At 37.4% G+C, this 24,065-nt stretch overlaps 1 protein-coding gene across 2 annotated transcripts; it reads right to left on the bottom strand.

Annotated features, from left to right (window-relative positions):
• Window positions 1-1,709: 1,709 nt before the first annotated feature.
• LOC113658500 (guanine nucleotide-binding protein G(s) subunit alpha) lies at window positions 1,710-24,062 on the bottom strand. Of its 2 annotated transcripts, none has more exons than XM_027171022.2 (14): window positions 23,140-24,062; window positions 22,974-23,041; window positions 22,676-22,814; window positions 12,775-12,847; window positions 12,216-12,270; window positions 11,736-11,855; window positions 9,162-9,259; window positions 7,806-7,860; window positions 6,546-6,619; window positions 5,493-5,551; window positions 5,098-5,218; window positions 4,817-4,947; window positions 3,218-3,285; window positions 1,710-3,077 (listed from the first exon to the last, which is right to left on the bottom strand). In XM_027171022.2, exons 2-14 carry the CDS (start codon window positions 22,992-22,994, stop codon window positions 2,931-2,933), a joined length of 1,161 nt encoding a protein of 386 aa, XP_027026823.1. In that variant the 5' UTR covers window positions 22,995-23,041; window positions 23,140-24,062; the 3' UTR covers window positions 1,710-2,930. The 2 variants fall into 2 exon arrangements, with proteins under 2 accessions (XP_027026823.1, XP_027026822.1); XM_027171021.2 differs by having other exon boundaries at window positions 22,974-23,700; window positions 23,818-24,062.
• Between the last annotated feature and the right edge of the window lie 3 nt (window positions 24,063-24,065).

The following is a 24,065-nucleotide window of genomic DNA, read 5'->3' as shown; positions in this document are numbered from 1 at the left end:
CAAAGGAGAATGAGCCAGACCAGTTCCAGTGACTGGAGGTCTACAGACACCCGAACATTTTACAACTGTGGTGAGCCAAAAAACAAGTGAGACCTTGAGGTGGATAAGGTTCAGCAGCAGAAGACCACATCAGGTTCCAGTCCTATCAGTTTGGGAAACTGAACAGTTTAACTGGAAAAACATCAGCCAGTTTATTCTGTTCTTATATTGTCCAGTTTTGGGAGCATGTTGATTGCAGATCTTATGACAGAAAAACATGGTCATCTACATTTACTGAAGCCCTGTACAATGTTCTGTGGACATTCAATTGGCTGATTTGATCAAATGCAAAAAATGTGTTCCAAATGACATGTATATTTTGTTATTTACATGGTTGTTCCAAAGCCAGTGTTTTGAACCTTTTTTTGTTTTTGGTGTAAATAAGTGATGGAGAAAAAGCTTCAAGGCAAACCTTCAACTTTCCCCAGAGGCAAAGATCATGACCAAACCAACTGTTTAAAATGAACCACTTAACTTCACATATATACATTACATAAATATAATTTGGTGATCTATTGCAGTACAGGTTACACCCTACCGAAAATAGCAGGTTTCCTTAAAGTGTACAAAATTTACAAAAAGCTTCACTTGAAAACTTCACTTACTGCCACTCTGCCATGACTGACCATTAAACTTCATGGCAAGGGAATAAACTGTGTAATGTTACTTGATTGATGCTCGAAATTAGAAAACCTTCTGACATTCCTAAAGTAGTTTTAGGATATATAAACTTTTTTTAATATGTAAAAGTGTTATACTCAGGAATTACAAGCCAATATGCAATTAGGCTTCAAAGTATCAGATACTGCCAGCTGATCATTCATATAGCTGAATCATTTTCCCCCTCCTTTTTAGATAGAGCTTATCTCCTTTTTGGCTTGAGAGGGACGCTTCACATATTAACAATCACTGCAAAGCTGTCCCTCCACCGCCACCCCAATGACATATCTTTATAAGCTCACTGATGCTTAAGCAGTCTAACTAAAAACAGATTTTAAATACTAGACCTTTAATACGCATGTGTTAAACATATGCTTGATGCTCAGCATAAATAAATACTTTCAAAACATCGGACTACAACAATATGTTGTGTATTGCAGGGAACAGATTTACAACCTGTCAAGTTTGTCTCCATCTAGTGGTTATACCTGGGTAAAACTGGGACCAAAAAAACCCCCCACTTCATTTATGACTTGATAACAGGTCAGATTTTTCTTTTCTGATTATACCTTCTGATCATTAATAATGGGAACCCACCTTTTTATGCCATGATTTTTTTTGAAACACAGCCAAGAATGACTCAAAACAAAACTATTTTGGCTTCTTCTTTAGTTAGGAAAAATGGAATAAGGTTGAAACAAGCCAGGTTTTGCATTTAGTTAGCCATCTCCCCCCACCCACCCACCTCAAACCTTAGAGCTAAAACTGAAATAAAACAGTAAGGTCATTTTCCAGTCCCCGGAGAACAGGACTGCAATTGCAGTAATGCACAAAACATTAAGTGCACTGATGTCAAATTTCCTTGATTCAATTAAAACCAAGAAGCTGTTTGTTTTTACATCCATACTTGTTCTAATTATTATTTCTCTCTTCAGGAGGGGGGGGGGCATGTGGATGTAAAGCAATCTGGAATAACACAACATGGGAGAAGCAGAGGCATATGAGTATGAGAGAGAGAGAGAGAGAGAGAGAGAGAGAGAGAGAGAGAGAGAGAGAGAGAGAGAGAGAGAGAGAGAGAGAGTGAGAGAGAGAGAGAGAGCGCGCAACAAATAGGCTCAATTGATTGGTTGGAAGGGTGGCTAAGAGGCTAAGCAATACAGCGCAGACATACCTTACGCCTTTAGCTCTTTTTTCTTTTTACACGCAGTGTTGTGATCAAGGCACAGGAACTTCTACAAGTCTTTTTTTTTCAATAAAGTACAAAATAATACATTTTGCAGTCTGTACAAGAATAATAGTCCAGCAATAAAATAGAGGGTTGGGGGAAAGAGAGAGCAGGAGAACAGGAAAAGTTAGACTGGGAAGATGGCAAGAGTGACCGATAGGAAATACAATAGAGGGGAACAGTATTCCATTGGCAAGTCATCTTTACCTGTGTGTGTGTGTGTTCTCCCCCCAAAAGCAAGAGTGCTCTCAATCAAATTATTTGCATTAAATTAGTAGATCAAAGAAGGGAGTGGGGATGCGGAGTGGAGAGTTGCGATCGTTCAAGTTTATCATCCGAAAGCAGTTAGTAAGTCACATGACAGGGTTCGTGTCCCAAGTGTCCATCTTTACTGCGGCCTGTCCTGCTCTTCTAGCATTTGGTAATCATCCTTCTCTCCATAAGAGAGGTCACGGGATGGCAAAAAAAGCTGATCCAGTCAACTGAAAACTCAACAGTCAAGCACTGTACTGTAATTCAGGTCCAGCAGTTGGGGCAATCACAAATCAGCTCAAAACTGTCAGGTACTGCCAGGGTCAGCACTGTGTGTTGTGGCATACACTCTGATGAGTGGGTGAGCTGACAAGAAGCAAAACTAGAAACTGTAAGCTACGTGTTTGTAGGAGTACAACTTTTGTCAGATTGAGCAATTTTATATACTTTTGTGTCACATCTAATTGTGCAAATGATCATATGACTTGACTTTTTAAATAAACTTTTACATCTCAGTCAGTGTATGCATGTGTGTGCAGTTAACTGCCTTGAAATGAGGTTGCTGCTTCAAATGGATAAGGCATGATATTTGGTCCTCAACAGCATGATAAAAGTGTGTGTTTGTGTATGTGTTTATGCGGTGTAAGGGGCCCATAGCCCACAGCTCTTAGACGATCCACTCTCAAACTCCGCCGAAAACACAAGACTTTCAGAAGTCAGTCTCTTTAAAAGTTTGCCCCTCGAGCTCGGCCAATCACAAAAGCTCATACTGGCGGAGATGCATTCTCTGGATAATGTCTCGGCAGTCGTTGAAGACACGGCGAATGTTCTCTGTGTCCACTGCGCACGTGAAGTGTGGATAACAATAGTGGCGGCCATCACCACTTGCTGTGCTGATCCTCTGAGGAGATTAATAAAATGGTAAAAAAAAAAGTGCATAAGATATAAAGTTCGGATTCAATAGTAAGCAAATTGTATTGCAACAAACCTACAGGTGAACAGAAGTGGTACAAATGGAAAGGTAGTTTATATTTCACTCACCAGGAACTCGTCCCGAATGAAATATTTTGCCCTTGTGACTCGCGGATCCTCTCCTGGCTCAGGGCTTGCTGAAAAAGTAATTTCTATGTAAATGCACATTCACATGACAATGGACATGGCAAAAATAAATGATCAATAAGAAACATTTTATCTATACTGGCAAAATCTTCAAGAAAACACTACTGGAATATAGTGATACTTGAACTAAAAGTTTATTAATGGCCTGTAACCTAGACAGCCTGCCACACTTAAATAAATATTAAAAGCAACTAATAATATTATAAACAAAGCTATTAATTATAATAACCAACATTATAACGAATATAATGAAATATCCTTTTATGTCAATCCTGAGTGATTTAAATGCAAAACAAATAGCTTGCAAGGAAACAATTAATCTCGATGTTACAGTAATCAAATGGATATTGAAAATTCTCACAAAACTATTTAAGACACAGATGGTGGGTTTTTCATGCTACAGTAGACAGACATCAGGCATGAATCTGAAAATTAACATAGCGTTTCACAGTGCAACAGCGCAGCTTGGCACTCAGACCCAACTCTTTCTGTATCCCATTCTTGTGTGCTTTTCCATCATAGAACAAGATCTGGCACAGTAGGAGGAGGTCTGCGAGAGGGTGATCGTCTTGATAGTAATAAAATACTATCTGGAAATAAATCCAGGCATCACGAATCAAATCTAGTTTAATGTGTTGCTTCTGCAACATTTCTCAAAGATGGAGCTAAGGACAAACACGGCAAGTTTGCTAATGGAACGGTGTGTATGGCAATATTTTAATGTTCAGTGATATATATGTACTTATTGGTATATAATCAGTGCTTACTGCTGTATAAAAACAGTTTCAATGCTGGCCTTTAAAATCCACCAGAACAAAACTCTGGCAGACACTACACTAGCCAGCTACTGAATGTTTTTGTGCTGGGTGAATAGCAGTTCCAGCCAGAGACATAAATCAGGGCTGTTCTGTGATGGCTGTGTTTGATCAATCAATGGCCTGCACTATTTTTAGCTCCACCCATACAGAGAAAAGCAAACACTGCAAACAAAAAAAATCCTATCTGACAGAGTAAAAGCAGAATCTGACCAAAACATCCCTAGTGCAAGTCAGTGAATTGGTTAGTTTGATCCAGAAATGCTGAACATTTAAGTGCAATACATAAATTAATTTTAAACAATTAGCTGTATGTTAAAGCTTGCTGTAAATATAATGAAGTGCAGGTCCACTGTGAAATTCAGTAAAACTGTCCATAATATTGCACATATCAAGGAAAGGAGAATGATAGAGAAGTCTTTTGGTTAGCAGTTCATACATTTGTTGCTCTGTGCATTAACCAAAATATCAGATGAATTAGAAATTATCAATATTTATGTTAATTTTTATACTATTCTTCATCAACACATCAACTCTTTCCTATTTTTTTTTAAAGATTTATGTGTCTGTTGATTTAGAAATGTAACATTTATAGTGAAATATTTACAAGAATAGCACTTCAGATTAAGGATATAGTACATATTACAAACATATATTATCGTGAATTATGATGCATTATGTATGGGGCAGTGTGAATGACTCTCACCATCATCTGGTGTGGTGTACCGAGCAAACTCAGGAAAATATTCTTCAATTTTTGACTTTCCCGCCATGACCTTTTCAGCTAGGAGGTCCTGCTTATTCAGGAAGAGAATTACAGAGATGGTCCGCAACCATCTGGGGGGCGCGCAAAAAAAACATGTTAGATTCTTATTGGCTTGTCTTTTCAAATACATTTGGCAACACAATCTACAGAGTGCGAGTATGTCTATTATTTGACCTTTTTTTATTTTTTTATTTTTAAGAGTTAGTAAAAAAAAGCATCACCTGTTGTTCCAGATGTTTTTGAAGAGATTAAGTGCTTCTTGGAGGCGGTTGGTTTGATTGTCTTCTCGGATGACCATGTTATAGCTACTGCTTGCCACTACAAAGATGATGGCAGTTACATCTGAAGGAAAAGAGAAGACAGCACAAACGTTACGATTTGTCATTTTGACATCTGCTTTTGAAATAGGGCAACAAAACAATTCTAATGTAGCAGCAGATCTGAACAGACAAAATTCACGCACGAGCCATACTTTTTTTTAGTAAAGACTACAGAACACATTATTAATTTCAGCAATAATCAAGATAAAAAAGACAATAGGTTAATCAGACAATTGTGTTCAAATAAAATTGTGACGTCTCATGCTGTCCAGAACAGAAGAATGTTTAACATTTACCATTAAAACACTGGATCCACTTTCGACGCTCATCTCTCTGCCCACCCACATCAAACATGCTACGAGAAGAAACAAGCATTTTATGCATGATATTACACACAGAAGCATTCTTTGCATTATCTCATTTAAGAAAGGCAAAATATGTTCATCATTCTTGTCTATGATACTATATGTATACACAGATTAGCTGGCCAGTCAGTGGTGGATATTAACTAGCAACCATTTAATATACACACTAAAAGATGAAGGACCCCAGCCTAGATCTGTAGTGCCTCGGGTCAGGCATTAGGCAAACACAGGAAAAGGAAAAAAATAAGAGGACTTGAGTAAATTTTACTCTTGTGTCTATTGTGTACACAAATATAGCATGGTAACAATGGGTATGCTGTGATTGATCTTTTGGGATCAAACACTGAACAAAGCAGGTCTTTTATAAACAAATTCCAAGATGTATGCTGAAATCTGACAGAGTTACACAAAAAAGGTATTATTAATACATTTCCCCACATCACACGATGAGTTAATAGTGCTTTTAGTGTAGGGATGTTTAAACATTTAAGAATCAAGACCCTGGGATTAGAAGGCCAAATGAACATGCAGCTTAAAAAAATCCAAGTAATAGGCACATTAAAAAGTATACAATGTGATGCTGCCAATTTACAGGAGAAATTGAACCAAGTAAATTCAAGAATAAATCGCTGTTTCATAGACCGCTAGTCCAGACCCCTTTCTATGCTTCATGACTTTCACTTTGGGAGCCTTGTTAGAAAGTCTTTGTACTTAAAGCTCATAATGACTAGTGTTTTTGTCTCATATCATCAAATGGAACTATAAATTACACTGCCCTCTAGTGTTTACTAAAAAAAAAAAGAAAAAAAGAAAAAAAGAAAGGAAAACAAAAAAGTGCTTCACGTCATGTATGGACATCTGCAGTGTCCCAGTACCAGTGACTATCCAGTTTACACACATTTTGGCCTCAACAACGCCAGCATATGCATGATGACTGCAGAGAATACAAAAGGTGCAAAGAGGAGTTGCTTTCAGACCACTTACTGGAAGTTGACTTTGTCCACCTGGAATCTTGTCTCAAAAATACCAGAGGTCAGAACTCTGCATCTGAGCAAGTCCTGAAAGAGATGAGAAGTAGTAAAAACAGTTAAAAATAAATAACTAATAAATTATTATTTCTTTCAATTATTGATAATATTAAATGTGCCCCTGGTTTAACTGTGGCAGGACAAAATGGGATATTGTGGCAGTGGTTTGAAAAAGAGATTAAAATTCTCTAAATTCTAGACATTACAAGTATGGTTAATATATTTTACATTTAGTTGAGATTAAAATAATATTAATAAACAAGTTAAAAAAATTCCCTTCAAAAGTTCATAGGGGTAAAAGGTTTGGTCTCATTATATTAAAAGTAGAGCAGACCAAAACAAAATATTTTACAGTAAAAGAGGTTGTTAGAATGCTGACATTTGTGTGGCCTATATGACGTGTCCAAAAGTGGTGCATGCCACATGGTCATGTTTAGAGTAACAGAATATATGCATAAGTTTTATTTTGACATTCTTCTCATTATGCTTTGTATAATATATAATGGCTGAATAAGGGCCTGAGGTACCAAAACACAGAAAAAAAAGCACAATGTGTAGGTTATTGTACCAATACTAACTATGTGCTGATAAAGTGTGTCTAACAGCCTATACAGTCAAGGCTGTACATCGTGACATTCAGTGAAAAATTAGACACTGTGCCAACAAAATATGGATATTTAGTAAACATGAGTATAATCATTTTATTATTATTATATTAATAATAATATTTTTATAAAATATAATTATTATGAAGTGGCATTGCTAAATCATACTGCAAAAACAATTCTCAGTTTTTGTTTTTTTACTTACACAATAGTATTCAGTGAGTAGTGTACAAGTTCTTCTATCTATAGTATAGTTTTGCTAAAAATAGACAAATGTGGTGGTTATAATTCTAGTGGGTTAGAATTTTGCCTGTACTTAAATACTTTTCCATCTTGCAGGTACTCTGTCAGCAAACCCACAACCGAACATGAAAGGCTTACAAGAGGTAATATTTTAAGAAAAATACAAGTATATCTGGATCCACCGGTAAAGTTTTCTGTTTTTAATACATCAACTTAGTACTTGTAAATATAAAGTTTATGTTTTTTTTTGTTTTGTTAATATTGAGTGTTTCAAGGTACTGATAAATCTTATGCTTATGCTACTGCTAAATTAAAACGCACTAAACCCATAAACAATTCACACACAAAAAACAAGTTGAGACACTCACCTGGTCAGATGGTGTGTAGTCACTCTGCTGCACCATGTCTATTTTGTCTAAAAAGCTGGAAAAAACAAACAATAAACACACCTCTCTAGTTTAGTTGGCATTGTGGAATTAACCCACAGTTAGAAATTATTTTACAGACTTTTTTTTTAAGCAATAGAACAAAGGCAATTTGTTTCATTTTAGAGCTAAAATGTTCACATAAGTATAAAAATTCCAGAGGCAGAAATCAAAGATTGTCACCCAAATAAATACACTTTCTATTTTAAATGAACTTCCAAATATAAGTGACACTGCAAGAGTCACAGCTGCTTCACTAGCTATATAACGGAAGAATGAAATAAAAATTCATTTGCTGTTTATCGTTTGTCTGATTACCTCCTCAACTATATATTAACTTTGGTTTTTATTCCGTCTGTATGCATTTTAAACAATATCATTGTATTGGATCTTCCCGGATTGTGTCGGCCTTGTGATGAATCTCGAATGGCTTTTAAACATACAGTGCACCTCATATGATGGAGAAATCATTAATTCATTGCCTAAATGGTGACAGGAGATCAAATAGAATAAAAAAAAAGAGAACTAACAACATAATGAAAAAACTGCTAAACTTATTTAGGCCTGTGACATGTGACAAGCTCAATCTGCAGCATGGTTACTGGTTCTAGATGGGCTGTTTAAAGTTGCTGGTCTCCTGGGATGCTTACAGGAAACAGAAAATCTTGGTAAATGAAATGAAACTGGCTTGTAGACAGGGTCAGAAGAGAATGACCAGACCGACTGAAGCATCCAAATGTGCGTCAATTAATCAAAAAAATAAGTTTAACCAAAAAAAAGTGGGCACTTGACAACTTGCTGATCATACTATACCAGATTTAGCCCCTGTTTGCTAATGTAGTACCTTCAACTCTCCTGTGAAGGCTTTTCATTAGATTTGAAGGATTTGTTCATTCAGACACAGTGAGTACAGGCACTAATGTCAGATGAGGAAGCCTGAGCACATGTCGGCATTCCATTTCAGCCCGAAGGTGCTCAGGGTTGAGGTCAGGGTTCTTTGCAAGCCACTCAAGTACTTCCAATCTACATTGTGCACAGAGGCATTGTCATACTGAAATGGGTTTTGAACCATTGGTTTAACTAAAGGGAAAGTAATTACACCATATACAAAGCTAACTGTATACCCTATATAATCGAGGGATTCTTACTGTGCCATTCGGGTGTGATGGTCAGGTGTCCACAAACCATCGGCCATATGGTGTGTGTGCTACTTGGCTTGGTTCTCTACTGCTCAGTGTTTGGCATGCTATGATGTTATATTAAATGTAAAACTAAATACAATTGCAGCGAGATACTCACTACTGTGCACAGTCAATCAGCTGATACTCATTGGAACGCTCGTAACAGGCCTTGACTCCATCATCCTGCCATAGTTTTTTTGTATTCTCATAAAATTCCTAAAAAGAGATGACAGAAATTTATAACATTAAAAAGATAAAAACAATCAATAACCATGTCATGTTTAGTCATTTTATAAGCATCAGGGAACATTTATTATTAATTAAAATCAGTTTATGTAGTGTTAGTAATTAACTTGAATTAAGACAATAAAACAAATAATCTGTCCATTACTATATATCTATTAAATAAATAAATAAATAAAAAAACAGACAAATAAATAAAAGCCCATACAAACATTAACAAATTTGCTAGGCAGGACTAAAGCGTTCGCTGAAGATGAAACACACCAGGACCCCTGATCATGTGTCTGCAAGAGTCTCATGTGAGGGCCATCACATGCCCATTTACACTGATCCCAGCTCACTTTGTCCTCTTGACACAGGCCACAGTTCAAATCGAAAACTTGCGTATTGGCATTTTGAGTATTCTCAAAGAAAAAGTAATTTTACATGTGACAAGACATGCAGGAAATAACATCCAAAATTGCGGTCGTGTGCAGGTGGTCTCATTGTTCATATTCATTCATCCATTTTATTCTTTGAACAAACTTGAGAGCACAATGCCCAAAAGAAAGAAAAAATCCATGTAGCATTGATCATTTAATTTTTTAATTAAGATTAGAATAGTCTGATGTCTAATTTCTCTCCAAAATGATACGTGTTTAAAATCTGTCATAAGCTCTCTCTCTCTCTCTCTCTCTCTCTCTCTCTCATTCACACACACATACATACAGTATATATTATATATTAGGGGTGGCACGGTACATGAAAAAAGACCCGAACCGTTCGGTTTGATTCATGTGTGCGCGCACGGTTCGACGCATGCACAATGTAGCCCCGTGCTCAGTTTCGCCTCAGACAGATTTGCGCGAGAAATGGCAAGTGGAGGAGATAATGAAGGCTGCCCGGAGTTGGAGGATGCGCCCGCATCGTTCAAATCTGGTGTGTGGGAACATTTTCGATTTCATGTTACTTACGATGACAACGGAAATAAAACAGTAGATAGAACTGCGACTGTGTGCAAGCATTGTGCAAAATGCATTCAATATGCTAATGGCAACACTTCTAATATAACAGTTGCGCTAAGATGGTTAAACTTATGCTTGACTTTATGATTATGGCCTTTGCTATTGTTATAGCCTCATTATGTTATATATTCATGTTTAAAATATTTTTACTTGTTTAAAAGACAGAGCTTGTAAGAGTTCCTCTGTTTTTCTTAATTTTTTTTTTGTAAGAGCTACACTGAAGTGGGCAGTTTGATAAATGTCTTTGTATGATAAAAAGGCACAAGTTTCTGTAGAGAAAACAATACACGTTCTTTTTTTTGCCAAATAAACGAAAAGCATGTCATCATCAATGTCTTCTCTCTTGCTGTATCAAAATCTCACCTAGCTATTACTCAGAGATGTTCCCAATAATGTCAAGTCAAATTCAGTTAGTGCATGATATTACAAAAATGTTACTGTATCCTAAATTGTGAATAATTTGGCTAATAAGCTATATATCAAATGCTGAAGGAAATTTCTGGAGTGTTGAAGATTAAAAGAAAAAATAACAAGAACCGTACAGAACCGAAAACCGTGACCCTAAAACCGTGATACAAACCGAACTGTGGGTTTTGTGAACCGTGCCACCCCTAATATATATATTTATATGCACCTAATGAACATCAGAAAATGTATTTCTTCACAAACACTCTTTAAACTTGGGTTCATGTTGTGAAAGTCTATTCATTCAGAACAAATGGCTGTTAATTACAATACAGTAAGTAAAAAGATGCAGGTAAATTAAAAGATATCACTGCTTGTGACATTTTTATACCGAGATAAACACATTAAGAGTCGTACATGCTTTATTTCTATACTGCACAAGCTTGCTTAGGAAGCAACGGAAACCTGGCAGTGAGCTTTTGGGACTTTTCCTGATAAGCATCTGACCCTGAGGAATATGGCAGCTTGGAGCACTTTGATGAATGAAGACCCCTGAGGATGTTAATGAGTAGGGTAGAGAAAAAATAAAAAGACAGCAACTGTTCATTAACCTCTTCCAGATAAATCCCTTAACAACTCACGTCGCACATACAGCAAATCTCAATGGAGCTGACTAACATTGCATTGTAAGACCCCTAGTCGACAAATTAATTCTCCAAATGTCCCATGTGACTCAACCAACAGTCTCTCTTTATACTGGAGTTGAGAAGGTATTGAGAGAGTAAATCCTACTTAATGTAGATTTGTTTTGCATGAAGACAAAAATTGTATTTAAATAAATCAAGCAACATGTGAAAGAGCATCAAATAACCTACTAAGCCTGGCCCAGAAAATTTGTAAAACAAATTTATTGCCATTCATAATTATTAATACTTCTGACTTACTTTGAAGGGGACTGAATAAGTCAAAAATGGTCAGTGTAAACACTTTTGGATCTCTTCTAAATTCATGGTCTTGTTCGGTTACAGACTAATACTTACAGAAGTGAACTCAAAGTTCTTCTGATTAGGTAAGTTGGTGATGTATTCGATTCGCCGTTGGTTTTCTGGACAGGCGACCAGGACGGGTGGAGCAAGAGTACTCATAGCAGCAACTATAGTCTAAAAACAAAACACAAAATGCTAAACATCACAAATATGTTAAAATATTATAATATTATGCAACTTTTATTTTCTTTGAGTTTTCAGAATTTTAAATCTTTATTTCTTAATTTTTCAAATAAAAATTAAAGCCCAGATTTTTAATGTGGTCTGAAACTTTGAGTCCACTGTGTGTGGATGTACATATGTATAAATGTAATACATATAGTGCATGCATACCATTATACTATTTATATAACCTGATCATTAGGCGCTAAAATGGTGAATGTGCTCATGCAGGTTTAACAGCATTGCAGCTGTACCATTTACACCACAAGCTATCACTTTCATTATTAACCGTTTTGTTTAAATCTTACAGACCTCTATGGCCTCTTTTATGTTGTTCTTAATGTCTTGAACCTTCTGTTTCTTCTCTCTGCAAATAAAGAAATTCAAATAATCACTGGCTTGTACAAAATCAAAAAGGTTTATGGATCTACATTGTGACCTTGATATTTTTGAAAATTTGTGTTAAGCACACAATATTTAGAGACATGCATTTTGCTATTGTTATTTTTTTTTTAAATGATCAGCTTTAGCCAATTTTCCTACTATATTTTACATAAACAACTTAAGTCAAGGCAGCTGACATCACATCACAAAAGTAGTTTGTGAAATAAGCCATTAAAAAAAAATGCATTGATGTAAAAACTCCCCCACACTCAACATGTGCTGAACAATGTTAAATGCACTTATATTCCTTCCATAATCCATAATTACACTTAGCAGTTTCACTTTATCATCACCACTAACTGAAATCAAATCAGCCAGTCCATTCATCACATTACATTGTAAGCGAGCAATGGGGTAGTCGTGGTGCTGCTGGTGGTGGTGGTGGTGGTGGGGGAATACTGTTACACACTGTTACGTGAATACTTACTCAGCATTGAAGCCATTAACATGCAAAATCCGCATCTGTTTGACAATAGTGCTCTTCCCAGACTCTCCAGCACCTATATTGAGAGACAGAGAGAGAGAGAGAGAGAGAGAGAGAGAGAGAGAGAGAGAGAGAGAGATCTTTTACATCTATGGTCATTTAAAACCAACAAAAACAGTTTATATTTCTCTATACCTGCTTGGGTAAATTTCAAAGAAGCATTATTAACAAAAACAAATCTTTGTGCGACATTCACTCAATACTCAGTGTCACTACTGTTGGGGTTTGGCACTAAGAAGAAACTAATGCTACATTCACACATACATCAACATGCTGCAACAAAGCAATCAGAGATCATTCTGACTGCCGCCAATATAAGCGACAAAAATTTGTTTACACTGACGCAACCAAGATGAGAGAAGTTTAACTTTATGCAAATATGGAACAACTAGGTGCGGTGCCTACCAATAGGAGTGAAGACAGTAACATGCACATGATCTGTGACTAAGAGGACACACTGTTTTTCCTTTCTCCCATATGGTATTATGCATATATAGACTAGAGAATTTTATGTTTAAATGTTTAAACAAAAACTGATTTGTAGTAATTGTTGTATCACACAATAATGACAACAACTGTAGAAAGCCTATATATGCATAGCCTATATATGTAACTTCCAGTGAAGCTGTGGAGTTGTTTTAATTTATGATGATAACTAATAATCAGCATTTTTTGAAAGAAAAAAAAATCTAATTGGGGGAAACATCAATTTTGTACTTTTGTAAAATTAAGCACGGAAATGTACTTAATTACCATTAGTCAGTGCTGCTGTCTATTTTGTAGGTGTTAAAAATAAATAAATAAACCAACCCCCAAACAAATCATGACATCACTAATCTCACAGAAATGTGTATTGTGACATAATTCATCACATCGGTATCATCATGTTGCCCTTCCCTATGGTCAGAAATGTTAGGCACACAGACTGGGATGTGTAATGCGATTCCCCGCCCCATTATTTCCTTGCTATTTATATTTTCTATTCATAGATTGCTATTTATAGCACCATTGCTGGTAGACAGCTAGTGGAAAAAAACAAGCAACTGCAAGGGCTAGGCTGTCTAAACATATTCATCTATTGTAGCCCACATGTTTATAACCGAGTGAATTTCGCTACTGACCGAGCTAGGTTCATTTCATATCCTGCAAACTTTCCATATCCAGGCAGGAAACATGCAAACAAAACAGTCTCAAACTGTCAAAAATATAGTTTGTTTTCTTTTTTGAAAACTAATAGAATGCTGGTGACCACATCACAGTAGTTTCTTAATAACAACAAGGTCTGGAATGCTTGCAAACCATAATACAAATGTAAATAAGCCCTACAAGTTATTAGCTATAACCAAGCTCATTTGAAATCTGAAATAAAATTCAAATTTGTGCATATGCTCTGCAAAGACCCGGTTTCATTTTCTTTAATCAAAGCCCCTGTTCATGTTTTGTGAGAACACATTACATGCTCAAAAGGCTGGCAAAACCTTTATCTGATTGGTGACTACAGACAGGGGCTTCTATCATACACTGGAGAAAGACGGACCATTAGGGTTTGTACAGCATGTAGAAAGGGCTAAATATTAGGTTTACACTTTATCTAAATATTAAAGATGCAGCATAAAAGCATCAGCCATTACAATTTGACAGTCATCACAATAAATGGTCTACCAGCAAATCTCAATACATTTCATATTACTTCAAGAGTCTTGATTGGATACATCTGTACATGTATACATTCCCCAGACTGAAGGATAAAGCAAGCTCTTGAGCATAAATTACAGATTATGTCACGTGAGCTGGAATAAACATTTAAATGTTATCCTCCCACACGCCCTCCTCCAAAGCCACTCGTAATGGAGCTGAACAGCTGAGGGTTAAGGACGTGACAAGTGACAGCTTGGCAACACCAGCATTCAAACTCACAACCTTCTGATGTTAGTGATACGTGGCAACATAGCTGCAGACTGTTCATCAGAGAGACAAATCCCGCTCATCTTTATCAACAGCTGACGACAAAATCTATACTATTTTACTGCAACATCATTTTTACTCTTGTATGACAGCCACTCTTGTATCACGCTTTAACATGGGTATGTTTAGGGTGGAAATTATGATATTTCAGTTTCACAAACAGAAAGGCAGCTCCACTTCTACTGCTTTTGGGGTTTTTTCTCCAAAAACAGTCAGATTTTCACAGGAGAAATTTATTTAATTGGAGAAATCCAGATCAGTCATGTGACCAAGATGTGCATGCAATAATACTGAGTTAATAATAATCACTATAAAAACACTTCATCACAGCATATAATCTGTTTGAGAATCCTACTTTTCATTTGAATAAATTAAGTGAACAAACCACCAAGCAATACAAGGGGACTGGGCAAGCACATCAGTGCTTTCACTTGCCTGGTGAGCAGGCTAATGAATTCATGATCACCGAATTCATTAATTAAATATTACTTGTTCACAAATTTATTTTTTGGACTGGCATGAAAACTCATCTATACTATACGGTTTCGTCAGTGTCACTTATTTAATATAACTACTTATTTTATATAACACTAGAATATACAGACAATGCTAAGCACAGATGTTACAGTGGTGTGAAAAAATTGTAGGCCTCTTCCTGATTATTTTCGTTGCATAGTTTGTCACACTTTAATGTTTCAGATTAAACAAATTTAAATATTAGTCAAAGATAACATATGTAAACACAACATGCAGTTTTTAAATAAAGGTTATTATTAACAAAATCCAAACCTACATGGCACTGTATGAAAAAGTGCTTGCATCCTAAACCTAATAACTGGTTGGGCCACCCTTAGCAGCAAGAACTGCAATTAAGCGTTTGTGATAACTTGCAATGAGTCTGTTACAGTGCTGTGGAGGAATTTCGGTCCACTCATCTTTGCAGAGTTGTTGCAATTCAGCCACATTAGAGGGTTTTCGAGCATGAACCGCCTTTTTAAGGTCATGCCACAGCATCTCAGTAGGATTCAGCAAGTCTTAATGTGCAAAACAGAGGTTGAATGAATGTGCAAGTGTGTGTATTTGTTCGCTAACAGTTCGGTTCTGGGTGTTGAAATGCCTGATGGCTTGAGGGAAGAAACTAGTACACAGAATGATTGTGAGGGCCCGAATGCTACAGTAACTTTTCCCAGATGGCAGGAGGGTGAAGCATCTGTGAGGGGTGTGCGGGGTCATCCACAATGCTGTTTTCTTTACAGATGTAGTGTGTGGTGTAAATGTTCTTGGTAAATGGCAGAGACCCCAATGATCTTTTCAGCTGTCCTCACTATCTGCTGGTGGGTCTTGCAACACAAGACGATGTAATTCCCAAACTAAACAGTGATGCAACTGCTCAGGATGCTTTCAATGGTCCCTTGGCATGGTCAGGATGGGGGGACGAAGATGGGTTTTCCCTCAGCCTTCGCAGGAAGCAGATGCTGAACATTCTTGGTGATGGAGCTGGTGTTGAATGACCAGGTAAAGTTCTCCGCCAGATGAACACAGAAATTTGGTGCTCTTGATTAGACCCACCATGGTTGTGCCATCAGTGAACTTGTAGTGATTCGATCTGGGCAATGCTACACAGTCCTGAGTCAGCAAAGAGAACCGCAGTGGACTAAGCACACAGCCCTGAGAACAATCCGGTGGTCTCCCAGTGGCTGAGGGATAATTGTGTTCAATGCTGAACTGAAGTCTATGAACAGCATTTATTGTCCAGGTGGGTGAGGGCCAGATGGAAGGTCATGGCAATGCCATCATTCATAGAGGGGTTTGGACAATATGTAAACTGCAGGGGATCCAGTGAAAAGCTGTGGAAGCTGGGTCTTGATGTGCTTCATGACGAGCCTCTCGAAGCAGTTCATCACAATGCAATGGAGTGTGAAGGGACGATATTCATTGAGGCAAAAGTCTGTAGAATTTTTTGGTATGGGGACAATAATGGTTTAAGGCATGTAGGAACAATAGCGCTACTCTGGGAATTGTTGATGTCAGTGAAGATGTCCACTAGCTGTTCTCCACATTCCTGAGCACTCTGCCAGGAATGTTATCTGGTCCAGCAACCTTAGGTGGGTTAACTCTACATAGAGTTCTCATCGCATCAGCCGTGGTTATACAGAGTACCTGGTCGTTGGATTTTGGGATGTTCTACGTGTTCTGCACCTCAAACTGAGCGTAGAAGTCGTTCAGCACATCTAAGACAAAGGTCACAAGCAGGAGTAGTTGTCTTGTACTTCTTGATTGCCTGGATGTCGAGACACCCAGGGCAGGGCATCCAGGCATTAGTCACGTTATCAATGCACTTGGCGATGAAGCTGGTCACTGATGCGGTGTACTCCTCCAAGTTGATGAAATTGCTGTTGGTTGTGGCTTCCCTGAACCCGCTCCTGCTGACCAGGTTTTCACCTGCTTCAGAACCGGTTTATAGCATCAGATGAGCGGTCTATATGCTGGAATTAGCATAACAGAGATGTGGTCTAAGTAGCTGAGGTGGAGGCGGGGCTCCACATGATACTGTCAGGGTGAGCATTCTGCAAACATTTAAAATTAGGATGGACAGGAAAGCCGGCTGGCTAGGGTTTGTTTTTAGCGTAGCACGGACAACCACCCGCGTGTCGCGCTTCTGCTTAATAGGGCACTACTTTTGAGAAAACACTCAGCAGTTCTTGTGTAATTATGTGTTTTGAGAGATAGACAATTTAAAACAAACTTCTGTCAAAACCACTAGCTGCATCCTTCCAATCCCTAATGCATCCCCTGCAACCCACATAATGTAATGGCACTAACAAACAGAATGCAGTGAATTTTTTAATTGTTGAAAAATAAAACACTGTAGGCTACAGTAAAAGACCAAAACACATTTGAAAAGATGGCTCCTCCAATGGAGTGCAGTTGGCCACTAGAAAAATTTTTTTTTATTATTCTCATCTAGCATCGGCGCCTGGTTGCCCCACCCTCTTCGGCTACGTAATTGAACCTGTGGCTGTGGAGTGCATGAGCTTTTCAACATTCCACACTTCATTTTTCTGCCTGAATAAGTGCATCATATGGGTGCACTTCTTGTTGGAACAGTCACTGTGAAAACAGTACACACTATTTATATACTCCATAAATTAATGCACAAGTATAAGATTTGTTATGCAGCTACTGACAAACTTTGGCAGCCTGATTTGAAGCGGAGCATTACAGGGCCACAACACACATGCAAGCATTTGTTAACATTTATAATCTTTGTTTTTTGCCTTACTGTACAGTTTGGTGAAAATATACCATTATAAAGTCCCTCTAGGATTTTAGGATTTTCCAATCGCAGAAATGAATATGCAAAATCAAGCAAATTCAAGTAATATTTTGAGGAGCTAGCAGTTTTTCCAATATGCATTCAGCCAAAGCTCCCTCGACTTGTGTGGGTGAAGATGGCAGCCATTATGGATAACAATTAAAAAAGTGTCTTTAATTTATTTGTTTAAAAGTTCAATCCTGTGCTTGCAATTTCACAGTTAGAAGTGGTTTTCCACAAAAATCTTTTTTACAGTGTAAATTAAAAAAAAAAATGCTGCAAATTCAGGCATTTTTTTTGCTGCAACACTCTACACCAAGACCGGGGGTAACAATCTACAAAGCTGGATGTTTTTAGGATCACGCTCAATTCACAATGCGGCACCCAATCGCAGAAGCAGAGAAGAGAGCCTGCCTCAGTTTGTGGTAAACAGAAGCTCTAGCGACAATGTAAAAATAAAGGAAACCAATCACAAAGCATACAAGAACCATCCTTTTTTTCCTGTTTGCTTATTATTTCACAACTTGCTTATTGTTTCACAACTTGGGAAGTGTTTCACATCTGGGGGAAGGTCACTGAGGTGTGCTACATGACATTTGTATATCCATATGATTTCAATATGGTCTGAATCACTAAAGTAATTTCTCTACCCTAGACTACGCAATGAGGAAAGGCATTGGGAATGCTGCAGCAGAGCCAAGTGGATGTGTGTCATACAAGCATACATTTTTGGTATTAGCGTATATTGCAAAGAAATTTACACCAACACTGGAGCGGTGTAGCAGCAATTCTCCAGGTGATAGTACCTCATTGATTAGAAAGATCAGAGAATAACCAGGTCAGCTCAATGTGACCAAGAAACCTACAGTAACTCAATCACTCACCACTTTACAACAGTGGTGAGCAGAAAGATGTCCATAATGATAAAAATTATGTTAAGAAAAATTCTATTAACAAAGCCTATTGACGGGTTTTGTCAGATTTTTTTTATCTTCCCATTTTAGAGAACGAAACTGGAGGGGGGGAAAGAAAAAAAAAAAAAACCTGCAAACCTCTCTCATCATTCTATTCAAATTCTTTTATTAAAGTATCTTATAAATTAAAAGTTAACAAACAGTCTGTACTCTTTCTTTATTCTTTCTTTAAACACCATGCCAACTTCTACAGCTTCTTTATGGTGAAAGCCAAGCTTGGTTACTCAAAGTTAAGACTAAGAGAGACGCTTAAGCTTCAGATTCCTTAATACTTTTGTGGTAAGAATCCATTAAGTAGTCAATAGTTGTGCTCTGTGCTAACATCACCAAAAATAGAAAAAAAAAAAAAATCAACATTCTCAAACACGAGTAATAACAGTCACTGTTAGCTCCATAAAATAACAGGATTCTCTTCTTTTATATGACTGTTCAGTGACACACAACATAGAAAGAAATATATGAGAAATCTAGAGCAGAAATACAGGAAGGTATCAAAATGCTGGACCAGAACAAAATGCAGCTGTAAACCTAGCTGTGCTAGTATTTCCATTTTACAGCAAAAAATGGAAAGAAAATGGCAATTTTGTCCTCAGCCCCATGTCCAGGATATGACATCATACAAAATGCTCACAATGTACAGAACCACCACTCTTCCTATACATTAGACTACAGCAGCAATTTGTTTACCTCCATCAATGTAATGATTAAAACACTAATCATGCAAGCTCAGGGTCAGAAAAACGTTTCTATTTAGAAAAAATATTAACAATTTTTGCCATAAGTCACCATTAATTTCAGAACAGCACAGGTCGGCATTTTGAGAAGCTCCCTAAATTTTTGCAGTTGTAATTCTCGGTTTTTTTCGCTAAGATGACCATGTTTTTTCTCCCCACTTTGTATCTCAAACTTTTGGAAGTTGAAGATGATGCAATTCCCTCTTCTGGGTTCAACAGAATTCCCATTAGTGCCATTAACAGCCAGCAGCTGAACAGCATTGCGGTTAGGAAACCATTAACCAAAATGAAAACAAAACTACAAGCAACAAATACAAATGACAAACCTAGAAATTCAACATAGAATTTCATTATAATATAAACCTTGGACACAACTGAATACAACATATGAATGTTATATACAACATATGAAAGATGTTGAGATTCCAGCATCACCCAAGAAGCAGAGTAGGATTTCTCTTTGAAGTCTATTGTTTCTCTACTAAAGTGGAGAAAAACTAAATAAGTGTAAAGTGCTAATAGAAATTTGGAATGTCTGCTTGGTGTGATTATTGCAAACATGTATGACAAGTGTGTATGATCATTTTGTTAATATTTGTTTAGGGCAGGTGTCACTTTCTGCATGTGGGCTATAAAAAGACACAGGAACACAATACAACCAGTGTGGCTCTGACTTTTCTATCAGCATGTTGCTTTTAAACAAAATATAATAAAACAAATGGTACTACAAGACTCACATGCACTGCATTTTGTTATTGTAAATAGAGTGCCTGCTGAGTTCTAGGTCAAGTACTCGAGCTGTCGATATGCCCATAGCGGGTCTTCTGTTTCTTCTGCAACCAAGTAAATTCTCTACAGAACGAGGACTGTCAATGTTTGACCCGCCTATGGTCGTGTTATGTTGCCCAGGAGCCTGTGACACAAAAGAAGGCTGACAAAGAGGGGTGTGAAAATAGAAATGAACGTCATTAGCTGCTCTCTAATTGTGTTCTAATGGTTAAATGTGATAATGCCTATACGTGCCACAAGACAGTGTTTAGGGCATAATTCTGGATGGATAAATAAATAATTTTAATCGTCTTCATCTGGGATTATCTGCCTGCTAGACATCATAATCTGACCTGTGTATCTGATCTGAGTAGAGACATGACTAAGTCTCAATTACTAGGTCAATTTTGTTAATACTCTGTTCATACCTTCCTCTTTATTAACCATGCTTCCTGGTCAGAAATACAGCAAATGACCTTTCTTACATCTATATAAAATGAAATGTTTGCTGTAGTACTGACTGAACAGTCCAACTAAATAGTGATAAAGCCCTGAAATCAAACATCTACAACAGGACTTCCCAAACTTTTTGCAAGCTTTATCTTATATATATATATATATATATATATATATATATATATATATATATATATATATATATATAAAAAAAAAAAAAAATCAAAACTTTAGTACAGATTTATTGTTTTACCTTAATCAACCTATTCATGTCTGCAAAATAAGAATTTGGCCATTTATTAAAATGATGAAGTTTATTTTTTTCTGAATTCTCTGCTCGCAGAATAGAGCTGTATTAAAATTATATTCTCGTGTTATGTTTTTTATATACTCTCATGGTCTTTTTTTTTCTTTATATTGTGTGTGTGTGTGTGTGTATATATATATATATATATATATATATATATATGTATATATATATATATATATATATATATATATATATATATATATGCATTTTTTTTTCTCTTTGCTGCTGTAACAGAAATTTCCCGATTGTGGGACGAATAAAGATATATCTTATATTCAAATTAATGTTATACTTGTTATACTATACAAGAAGACTTGCTGGTTGAATAATCTGAAGGTTGAATTTTTCTGTGACAAAATCTGAAGCGGAAACATGGATCAAGTAGTAAGATTCAATATTAACTCAAATAGTGTGCTTTAAATGATATTCAAGCACGTCAGGAAGCACTAAAAACATTTCATTAACACCAAATTGTCTAACGATACAATAGTACAACAATATAAAAATAAACAAACACCAACTAAAACAAATACATCTAAAAAACTACTTGTAAACAACTAGGCGCTGGTCATTAGAGTGCAATCAGCCAATCAACACAGACACCGGAAATGACGTTGCATCTAAAAACGTCCACATATTTTACAGTTTAGCTAAACAACGTATACAGTTGTGAGCTGCACTCTTTGCCAACTCTACAAATAAGTTTCTGTTATCCGTAAATACAATTAGAAATCCCTGTCATAAAAAAACGAACGCAATTGTGGGAGAGAAAAGTGACATCCGAATTAAAATAATGAAAGGCCTGAAACTGGTCAGGACGATTTGGAGTCGGGCCTAAATGGTTTGGATGTTTCCAGCACACAGACTGAACGACACAGGCCTGTGGATCCGGCGTTACTTGCATCTTACCAGTTTAACCAGAACACACCTACATGCCGATGCATGTCGCATGTTTCCGCTCGGGCGGCCACTAAATGTCACCACTGCGATCACACACACACACACACACACACACACACACACACACACACACACACACACACAGCTGTAACACAAAGAAGGTGTGACAGCTGCATTCCTCCTCTAAAAGTCACTTTCAGGTGCTAATTTAGCTAGCAACTACTTCAGTCTTATGCTAGAAACTTTTGACACGGCAGACTCAAAGCTGGGATTCTTTAACATATATGGGAGGAAAACAAGGACGCATTCGCTATGAAATGCGAAACAGGCGATCTCATTTTTCGAGGCCTTCAACAAAAAAAACAAAAAAAACCAAAAAAAAAAACCAAACAAACAAGCATTTCCCGTTTTTGTAACTCACCCAAAAGTAAGAGTCGGTGCGTGGCCCTGTAGATCTGTTTGTCTTTCTGAAGCTGTTTCTCGATTTTCTTGTTTGCTTCCCGTTGCGCCTTCTCTTCGTTCCTCTGATCCTCGGTCTTGCTGTTGCCCAAGCAGCCCATCTTTCCCGCGAAAGAGAAGGTCCAGAGGAAATGTGACAAAAAATAAACACACGAACAAAAGCTTATTCTATTTCTGCTCGATCCACGAAATTACTCGAACTGCCCAGGACATGTAGGCTACACATCTTTAAAGTGGTCGCAATGTAAACTATAGCCTACCTCAATGACCATTTCACCCATGACATTGATGTATGACTAACGAGTTCATTATGCGTGTTTTCATAACTCTGTGTGAAAAAAGGGTAAAGAAGAGTCGGAATTTTATAGAAAGCGATCGGCAACAAATGTTAGCTTAAATAACCTCGAAATACAAGCTAATGCTTACGTCCTAGACAGCTAAAGAAGCTTAATATCCATCCATTGATCACTTGAGGCCTCCACCCTCAACTTTCCAACGAAGAGCCGAAGAAAAGACGAGTTCATGTCACGAAACGGATTTACATAACGTACTGACTGAAAAACTCGAATCGTTTCGAATTTTTGAAACACAACGAAACACATACACGAGGGTCTTGTATGGTTTTAACCATATCAGCATAACAAGGCCCTCGTTTCCTACTTGTAGCCCTGATCCTCACACAGGCAGCCGTGTAGCCTAGCTAGCTGGTTAGCAACACCAGGGCAAATTATTTTAGCTGCAACTAGACTTGTTCGTGCTGTTCTAGCTTCCCATCCAGAATCCGAACATCTCAAAACATGTCCTGTGTTTTTATAGATGACGTGTATCCGTATATTGTCTTTTGTCTGAGGAAATAATTCAATTTTTCCTCATTTCGCCCGTTTCTGCGATGGCTGCTGCCCCCTCCAATCCAAGGGGCCTTCGTTAGTTTTAGCTTCTCCCGAGATTCAGTGTACGTCCTTCCTTTCGCTTCGAAGCTTCCCTCAACTGAACAAAAACAAAACAAAACAAAACAGTGGCGGTCACAATCCCAAACACGCTAAAACGACCAAACGAGAGAAATCTATCGTTTTTTTTTCTCTACATATCTCGGGACTGTTTAACCTCGGCGCTGACAGCCTCAGCTTCAGGTTTCAGCGTTCGGATCTGCACCTCTCGCGCACGTGCAGAAGGCCGGTGAGTCTGATCCGCGCGCGCTCACATTCCTCCACGTTGTTTGCGCGAGTCCCTCGGCGAACCGCTGGATGTGTGAGGGTAGCCCATAAAAGGCTTTATTTTTATACGTTAATTCTTCCCCCTTCTGTCTCTCTCCGAGAGCAGGGCAAAGCAATTTTAGCCAGCACCGAAGAGGT

The sequence above is a fragment of the Tachysurus fulvidraco genome, chromosome 14 (genome assembly GCF_022655615.1).
Source record: "Tachysurus fulvidraco isolate hzauxx_2018 chromosome 14, HZAU_PFXX_2.0, whole genome shotgun sequence".
NCBI lineage: Eukaryota > Metazoa > Chordata > Actinopteri > Siluriformes > Bagridae > Tachysurus > Tachysurus fulvidraco.
Note: the sequence above shows the minus strand (reverse complement) of the source record. Positions and strands in the feature narration are given on the sequence as shown.